The 9,732-nt window shown below is 48.7% G+C and overlaps 1 protein-coding gene across 4 annotated transcripts in view; it reads left to right on the top strand.

Annotated features, from left to right (window-relative positions):
* Window positions 1–7,155: 7,155 nt before the first annotated feature.
* slc44a5b (solute carrier family 44 member 5b) overlaps window positions 7,156–9,732 on the top strand; it is a 276,251-nt gene continuing 273,674 nt past the window's right edge. For all 4 annotated transcript variants that reach the window (XM_059648177.1, XM_059648181.1, XM_059648180.1 and 1 more), the window contains exon 1: window positions 7,156–7,306. In XM_059648177.1, the coding sequence (XP_059504160.1) occupies window positions 7,270–7,306 (37 nt within the window). In that variant the 5' untranslated portion in view covers window positions 7,156–7,269. The remainder of the gene's footprint in view (window positions 7,307–9,732) is intronic.

Here is a 9,732-nt window from a genome sequence, read left to right on the forward strand (position 1 = left end):
CCATTCTGTCATTCAATAAGATCAAGATTCATCTGATTGTGGCCTTAACTCCACTTTACCCCAGATCTCCCAGATTCCTTGTTGACCAAAAATCTTTCACTCAGCTGTGAATGTATTCGGAGCAGTCTCCACTGCTCCCTGACAGAAAGGATGCTCCCAAATACCAGGAGTCCACAACCAGGGGGTCACTATTTAAGAATACAGGGCAGGCCATTTAGCACTGGCATGAGGAGAAATGTCTTCACCCAGTGAGCGGTGGAATTTTCTATCACAAAAAGTGATTGAGCCTAAAACAATGAAAGTTTCCAGAAGGATCTAGATCTAGTACTTGAGGATAAAAAGATCATAGGGTATGGGGAGAAAGCTGTTGGATGATCACCCATGATCATATTGAATGGCAGAGCAGGTTTGAAGGGATATATGGATTACTCCTGCTTCTACTTGCTATGTGTCTATATTTCTATGACTGGGCTCATAATCATAGGGTTTAAGTTTGGATTGATGACCGGGGTTTTGTGATATTTTGCCTGGGTAACAGACAGGAGAAGCTTTAGAACTCTTTTTCTCTTGTAGAGTTGCCAGAGTTGAAAGGAGCGGAGAGCCAACTGGCATGAGCCAGAGTTATGGGTTCAAGTCCCACCCCATGACTTGAGACTGCCAGAAAGGTACACTCTCAGATTTTAACTGTGGCCTGGTGGGGAACACTCTTGATTGAGACAGATCGTTGCCAGTTCAAATCCTACACTTGGGACTTTGGCATTAAAGGCAGAGAGCTTTAAACACTAGCAATGCAAAGTTGGTGGTATCTGGGGTTGTTGATTTTTTTTGTCAGATGTTAAATTCTCCCTTCACAGATACTTCCAGATCTGCTGTTATTTTCCAGCAGGTTCTCTTCATATATTCCAACATAAACAACAGTCTGACTGTCCCAGTGCAATAGCAAGAGAGTACAGTACTCCCTGAGGTGCTGTCTTCAGGATGAGACATTAAACTGAAAACCAAGTCTTTACGTCTCAGACGGGAAATAAAAATCTCCCGTGCGAGTGTTTGACAGAAGAGGAGAGGGGTCTTTTTGGTGTCTGAGCCAATACTTACCTCACCAGCAAGACCAACAACAGATGGTCTGATCATTATCTCATTGCTATTTCTGATTGCTATACATAGAACTGTAGGGCACAGGAATGGGCCCTCTGGCCCATGATATTATGCGAACATGATGCCAAATTAAACTAATCCCTTCTGCCTGCCCTTGGTGCATACCCCTCCATCCATGGCATATTCATGTGCTAATCTAGAAGCCCTTTAAACTTCATTCTTGTAGTTGTCTCCACCACTTCCCCTGGCAGTGCGTTCCAGATTCCTACCACTCTCTGTGTGAAAAACCTACCCTCACATCTCCTTTGAAAGTTACCCCTCTCACCTTAAATGCATGACCCCCCCAGTATTAGACATTTCGATTCTGGGAAAAATATTCTGTCCACCAACCCTATCTGTGAATCAAATTCATGAATTAACTTCTGTATTTTGTACATTACAACAGTGACTTCACTTCAGGAGAAGGATAGACTATAATAATGCTGTTTGGGATGATCTTAAATCACAGAAAGGCATTCTTTAAATGCAACTCTTCCTTTCTAACTCTGTGTGAAGATACGACCTAGACAGCAATTTCTCAGTTGTGTGGCACTTTGTGATATTCTGAGGTTGTGATGTAAATTTTCCCTTTTTTCATGTTTAATTCCGAGTTCACTGTCTTCTGATCTTTCCCAAATCTCCTTCCCCTCCCTGTGAACCATATTCACAGAACTCCTGCACCTTGCCATTCACATAGACCATCAATCACAATATTAATTACAGGAAAGGCCATTCCTGATCCTTCCTTATATCGCCGTCTACCTACATCCCCTTCTCCATTCCATCCCTCCATCTGTACTTGCCCTGAGAACAAAGATAGTCTCAATCTACAAGGTCAGAAGTCACATGACACCAAGTTATAGCCTAGCAGGTTTATTTGAAAGCATAAGTTTTTGGAGTGCTGCTCTTTCATCACATGATGAAGGAGCAGTGCTTTGAAAGCTTGTGATTTCACATAAACCTGCTGGACTATAAACTCAGTGATAGTAGGAACTGCTGATGCAGTTCAGAAAGAAGGGCCCAGACCCGAAACATCAGCTTTTCTGCTCCTCTGATGCAGCCTGGCCTGCTGTGTTCATCCAGCTCCACACCTGCACTATAACCTGGTGCTTTATGAGTTCTGCCTTTGCCCACCTCAATCCAACACCAACATCTCCACATCAATCTTCATGAGCACTTCCAAAATTTCAGGTGTCTCTCCTCTTGGCGTCTGCTTGCTGTACATCTCCACAGCAACAGACTCTCTAAGTAACACTCCTACTTCCAGCCTTTGATACCCTGGACCCCAATAAAAGCAATATCATCTCCTGTTCCCCTGGAATGGATCCCAACTACTCCACCCCTCCTGAAGAAACACAAAGCTGAAATGAAATAAACATAAAATAATAACAAATAACAGGACAAAGCCATTTGGCCCATCAGGCTTGTTCTGCCACTTCCCTGGCTGTCTCTCTCTAACACTTCCTCATTGATCCAAAATCTGATGAACTCATCCTTGAATAAATTTAATGGCCTTGCCTGAACTGCTGTCTGAGATAGGGAATTGTAAAGATTAATTGTTTTTCTAGAGAAGGAAGTTTTCCTGAAATGGCAACCCCTTATTCTGACACTGTTCACGTTCCCCCACTCCCCATCCACCCTCAGTTCTGGACTCTGGATAAAACACTGAACTCTAGAACGGGCAGCCCTCCGCTCCCTCCGGTCCAACCCCAACCTCACCATCAAACCCGCAGACAAGGGTAGTGCAGTGGTAGTATGGCGCACTGGCCTCTACATCGCCGAGGCCAGAGCCAACTCTCCGACACCACCTCCTACCGCCCCCTCGCTCATGACCCCACACCCGAGCACCAAACCATCATCTCCAACACCATTCATGACCTCATCACCTCAGGGGACCTCCCACCCACAGCCTCCAACCTCATTGTTCCCCAACCCCGCACGGCCCGTTTCTATCTCCCTCCCAAAATCCACAAACCTGCTTGCCCTGGTCGACCCATCGTCTCAGCCTGCTCCTGCCCCACCGAACTCATCTCCACCTATCTGGCCTCCATTTTCTTCCCTTTGGTCCACGAACTCCCTACCTACGTCCGTGACACCACCCATGCCCTCCACCTGCTCCAGGACTTCCAATTCCCTGGCCCCCAACACCTCATCTTCACCATGGGCGTCCAGTCCCTATACACCTGCATTCTGCATGCAGATGGCCTCAAGGCCCTCCGCTTCTTCCTGTCCTGCAGGCCCGACCAGTCCCCCACCACCGACACCCTCATCTGCCTAGCCGAACTTGTCCTCACACTCAACAACTTCTCTTTCAATTCCTCCCACTTCCTACAGACTAAGGGGTTGGCCATGGGCACCCGCATGGGCCCCAGCTATGCCTGCCTCTTTGTAGGTTACGTGGAACAGTCCCTCTTCCGCACCTACACAGGCCCCAAACCCCACCTCTTCCTCCGTTACATTGATGACTGTATCGGCGCCGCCTCTTGCTCCCCAGAGGAGCTCAAACAGTTCATCCACTTCACCAACACCCTCCACCTCAACCTTCAGTTCACCTGGGCCATCTCCAGCACATCCCTCACCTTCCTGGATCTCTCAGTCTCCATCTCAGGCAACCAGCTTGTAACTGATGTCCATTTCAAGCCCAACAACTCCCACAGCTACCTAGAATACACCTCCTCCCACCCACCCTCCTGCAAAAATTCCATCCCCTATTCCCAATTCCTCCGCCTCCGCCGCATCTGCTCCCACGATGAGGCATACCACTCCCGCACATCCCAGATGTCCAAGTTCTTCAAGGACCGCAACTTTCCCCCCACAGTGATCGAGAACGCCCTTGACCGCGTCTCCCGTATTTCCCGCAACACATCCCTCACACCCCGCACCCTCCCCCACAACCACCCAAAGTGGACCCCCTCGTTTTCACACATCACCCTACCAACCTCCGGATACAACGCATTATCCTCCGACACTTCCGCCATTTACAATCCGACCCCACCACCCAAGACATTTTTCCATCCCCACCCCTGTCTGCTTTCCAGAGAGACCACTCTCTCCGTGACTCCCTTGTTCGCTCCACACTGCCCTCCAACCCCACCACACCCGGCACCTTCCCCTGCAACCGCAGGAAATGCTACTCTTGCCCCCACACCTCCTCCCTCACCCCTATCCCAGGCCCCAAGATGACTTTGCACATTAAGCAGAGGTTCACCTGCACATCTGCCAATGTGGTATACTGCATCCACTGTACCCGGTGTGGCTTTCTCTACATTGGGGAAACCAAGCGGAGGCTTGGGGACCGCTTTGCAGAACACCTCCGCTCGGTTCGCAATAAACAACTGCACCTCCCAGTCGCAAACCATTTCCACTCCCCCTCCCATTCTTTAGATGACATGTCCATCATGGGCCTCCTGCAGTGCCACAATGATGCCACCCGAAGGTTGCAGGAACAGCAACTCATATTCTGCCTGGGAACCCTGCAGCCTAATGGTATCAATGTGGACTTCACCAGTTTCAAAATCTCCCCTTCCCCCACTGCATCCCTAAACCAGCCCAGTTCGTCCCCTCCCCCCACTGTACCACACAACCAGCCCAGGTCTTCCCCTCCATCCACTGCATCCCAAAACCAGTCCAACCTGTCTCTGCCTCCCTAACCTGTTCTTCCTCTCACCCATCCCTTCCTCCCACCCCAAGCCGCACCCCCATCTACCTACTAACCTCGTCCCGCCTCCTTGACCTGTCCGTCTTCCCTGGACTGACCTATCCCCTCCCTACCTCCCCACCTATACTCTCTCCACCTATCTTCTTTTCTCTCCATCTTCGGTCCGCCTCCCCCTCTCTCCCCATTTATTCCAGAACCCTCACCCCATCCCCCTTTTCTGATGAAGGGTCTAGGCCCAAAACATCAGCTTTTGTGCTCCTGAGATGCTGCTGGGCCTGCTGTGTTCATCCAGCCTCACATTTTATTATCTTGAACTCTAGTTTTGGTTTGCCGAAGCTGGTCACTGTTCAGGGAACATCCTGTACTGTAAAGATAACTCTCATTTGTTTTTCTGGACTGAAAGCTCTCTTTGTAAACTCCTTCCTCCCTGTTTCCTCCTTTATTGCCTCCAAAACACAATGTGAGAAGCTCATAGACCTGTTTGTTGCCATAATCGAGACTATCCAATTTGCTGCTTTCTTTCCATCCAAGGCTCACTTGCCCTAAAACCCAAAACTGGGCTATTTCACTCTTTTCCATAGCTGCACTTCCACATTCTACCTTCTGTGACCCTGTTCCTGGCTCTTTACTGCCTATCTTCTGTCACTCCCAAGCTGACAGCTGTCTCTGTCCCACGTCCCAACTGTCAGTGGTAGCAGGAGATAAAGTAAAACAGGCCTGTGAAGCTCTTCTGACTTATAAGGGAAGCCAAATGTACAAGAAATGTAATAAAACTCCATCTGAAATGCAAAAGATCCACATCAAACTAGCTGTCTCAACCCTTGATAATTAGAATTCATAATGGAATTCATTGCCACGGAGCGTATTGGAGGCCGGGACGTTAAATGTCTTCAAGGCAGAGATTGATAAATTCCTCGCAAGGAATTACGGGCAATGGGGAGAGTGTGGGGAAGTGGAGTTGAAATGCCCATCAGCCATGATTCAACAGTGGAGTGGACTTGATGGGCTGAATGGCCTTATTTCCACTCCTATGTCTTTGGTCTTATAGAGTCACACACAGGGCAATAAATTGAGGTCAACTTAAACTCTGCCACCCCTTGTTTTAATCCGCACCAAGTCCCCTTCTCCAAACTCCACCCTCCCTCCACATTCCTCACTGACTGATGTTGGGTCCGGGTGAAGAAATATGCTGGGATTAAAATTCTCCTCCTTGTTTTCGAGTCCCTGCCATCTCCGGTGGCCCACGTCGTCTGGGATCTCAGCCCTCTCCAATTCAGGCCGTGTGCACATCCTCAGTGTTAGACCCCCCACTGTTAGTGGTTGTGTCTTCAGTTGATGAGGCACTAGGCACGAGGGAATAATGAGCCCACAGGTGTCTGCCTCCCGATTTCTTGCATTTCCCTTTCGGGTGCTTTGGAAAACTTGGCTCTTTGATGAAGTTGGTTTTGGTCACCTGACTAAGCAGAAAATCTGGGCAATCCCTCAGAGCGTGGGGGATGTTTTTGCTGCTCTCTCAGGTGGATGGGAATTATCCAAAGGTTCTATTTGGAGGAAGAGCAAGTGTTCTCCTGCCTGCCCTGCCTCAGTCTGGGTTCCTGTATCATCATCACTGAAAGCAGTGTTGAGATATCTGTTCATTTATACTAATACTCAGTGTGATCTTGCTGTGCACCAACAAGCTACCTCCTTCATTGCAGCAGTGGCTTACACTTCAAGAATTCATGAGGGGCATGGTTATGGTGAATAATCAAGATCTTTTCTCCCGGTCATGGGAGTCTAACTTAGAGGATGTAGGTTTAAATTGAGAAGGGAAAGATTTATAAGGGACCAAAGGGGCAACATTTTCTCACAGAGGGTGGTGCGCGTGTAGATTGAGCTGCCAGAGGGAGTGGTGGAGGCTGGTACAATCACAGCACTTCAAAGGCATCTAGATGGGGACATGAATAAGAAGGGTTTCGAGGGATATGGGCCAAATGCTGGCAAATGGGATTACATTAATTTTGGAAATCTGGTCGGCATGGACGAGTTGGACTGACGGGTCCGTTTCCGCGCTGCACATCTCTATGACTCTAGAAAAGCGCCAATTACTTTAGGGCATTCTGACAGGCGCTAGAGAAATGCAAATTTCTTGGCTGCACACATATAAAATCCTTTCTCTGTTTATGGGCCAGTCATAAATTCCTGACAACAATATTTATGCCAATTGCAACCCCAAATCTCCTTTTGTCTGTCTGCCTCTCTGCTTTATTCAGTCTCACGCTGTGAGCTTTCAGCATCTTTCTCTCCCCACACTAGATGACGCTTTGCACTTCAAAAGTGATGCTCTGACGTTGGGGATTAGCTGGTTGAGGGCGATAGGGGAGGGTAGGGAGAGAACAGGATCTGAGACATAAACACTGAATGCTGTTAATCCTGGCAGAGGAGGGACACAGACAGCGAGGAGGACCGAAAGTGAATACAATTTGCAGCGGATAGCAATGGGACGCAAAGCAGAACTGCACGATTCAGTGTTCGGTAGGAAATTAACCCCTTAAAGCAGATGATCTTCCATGTTTATGTATGTGTGTGTGTGTGTGTGTGTGTGTTTAGGGCTGGTGTGGAGGACGGAGATGAAAAGCACCTAAGAGGGGAGAGCTAGCATTCTTTCACTGAGGACGGATTGTTGCAGACTATTGGCTGCTGCCTGTAACAATACAGACTTTCTGTTACAATCCACCAGCCCCCATCCTTTCCCTTACCCTTCTCCCTCCTGCATTGCTGCACCCCCTCCCTCGGTGTCTCTGCGGCAGAGAGAAGGGGGTGAGGATTCACCATGCTGCTCCTGATCCATGTGTATTTTGAGTGTGTGTGTGTATATGGGGGAGAGAGTGTGTGTGGGAAAGAGAGTGTGTGTGTGTGTGTGTGCGTGTGTGTGTGTGTATGGGAGAAAGTGTGTGTGTGTGTGTGTGAGAGCGTGTGTGTGTGTGTGCGCGTGTGTGTGTGTACGGGAGAGAGAGAGTGTGCATGTGTGTAGGAGAGACAGAGAGTGTGTGTCTGCGTGTTTGGTAGAGAGTGTGTGTAAATATGTCTGTGTGTGTGAGTGCATGTGTGTATGTGTGTGTCTGTAGGTGTGTGTATGCATGTGAGAGAGTGTGGGTGTGAAACTATGCCTGTGTGTATGTGTGTGTGTGTGAATCTGTGTGTGTGTGTCTGTGTGCGCGCGTGTGGGAGAGTTTGTGTGTGTGTGTGCATGTGTGTGTTGTGTATGCATGCATGTGTATGCGCACGTGTGTGAGAGTGTGTGTGTGTGCTTGTGTGTGCGTGCGTGCATGTGTGGGAGACTGTGTGTGTGCATGTATGTGTGTGTTTGTGTGAGAGAGAGAGAGTGTGAGTGTGAGTGTGTGTGTGTTTGTGTGTGTGTATGTGCACGTGTGCATGTGCATGTGCGAGCGCATGTGTGGGAGAGTGTGTGTGTGTGTGTGTGAGAGAGAGAGTGTGTGAGAGTGTGTGTGAGAGAGTGTGTGTGTGTGAATGTGTGTCTCTGTGTGTGCATGTGTGTGCGTGTGTGTGAATGAGAGTGTGTGTGTGAGAGAAGGAGAGTGTGTGTGTGAGAATGTGTGTGCGTGCATGTGTGCGTGTGTGTGTGTGAGAGAGAGAAGGTGTGTGTGTGTGTGTGTGAGATGTGTGTGCACGTGTGTGTGCGTGTAAGTATGTCTGTATGTGTGTGAGTGTGTGTGTGTATGTGTGTGTCTGTATGTGTGTGTATGTGAACGTGTGAGAGAGAGTGTGGGTGTGAAAATATGTCTGTCTGTGTGTGTGTACGTGTGTGTGTGTGTGTGAGAGAGAGTGTGTGTGAGAATGTGTGTGTGTGCATGTATGAGAGAGAGTGTGTGTGCATGTGTGTGTGTGTGAGAGAGAGTATGTGTGTGTGTGAGAGAGAGTGTGTATGAGAATGTGTGTGTGTGTGTGAGAGAGTGTGTGTGTGTACGTGTGTGCTTGTGTGTGCGTGCATGCATGTGTGAGAGTGTGTGTGTTTGTGTGCTTGTGTGTGCATGCATGCATGTGTGCGTGCATGTGTGGGAGACTGTGTGTGTGTGAGTGCGTGTGTGTGTGAGAGAGAGGGAGAGTGTGAGTGTGTGTGTGTATGTGCATGTGCATGTGCGTGCGCACGTGTGGGAGAGTGTGTGTGTGTGTGAGAGAGAGAGTGAGTGTGTGAGTGTGTGTGTGTGTATATGTGTGTGTGTGTTTGCGTGTGTGTGTGTATTTGTGTGTGTGAGAGCGAGAGATTGTGTGTGAGAGTGTGTGTGCGTGTGTGTGCGTGTATGAGAGAGAGTGTGTGTGTGTGTGAGATGCGTGTGTGTGTGTGTTTGTGTGAGAGAGAGTATGTGTGCGTGTGCGTGAGAGAGAGAGTGTATGAGAATGTGTGTGTGTGTGAGAGTGTGTGTGTGTGAATGTGTGCCTGTGTGTGTGCATGTGTGTGTGCATGTGTATGCGCGTGTGTGTGTGAGAGTGTGTGTGTGAGAGAAAGAGAAAGTGTGTGTGAGAATGTGTGTGCGTGTATGTGTGCGCGTGTGTGTGTGTTCTTGTGTGCGTGTGTGTGTGTGAGAGAGAGAGAATGTGTGTGTGTCTGTGTGTGAAGTGTGTGCACGTGAGTGTGCGTGTAAATATGTCTGCTTGTGTGTGAGTGTGTGTGTGTATGTGTGTGTATGTGAATGTGTGAGAGAGAGTGTGGGTGTGAAAATATGTCTGTGTATATGTGTGTGAAAGAGAGAGAGTGTGTGTGTGTGCGTGTATGAGAGAGTGTGTGTGTGTGTGATGTGCATTGTGTGAGTGAGAGTGTGTGTATGAGAATGTGTGTGTGTGAGAGAGAGTGTGTGTGTGAATGTGTGTGTGTGTGTGTGTGCATGTGTGTCTGTGAGTGAGGGTGTAAGCATGTGTGAGAGTGTGTGTGTGTGTGAGAG

This window comes from Stegostoma tigrinum, chromosome 8 (genome assembly GCF_030684315.1).
Source record: "Stegostoma tigrinum isolate sSteTig4 chromosome 8, sSteTig4.hap1, whole genome shotgun sequence".
NCBI lineage: Eukaryota > Metazoa > Chordata > Chondrichthyes > Orectolobiformes > Stegostomatidae > Stegostoma > Stegostoma tigrinum.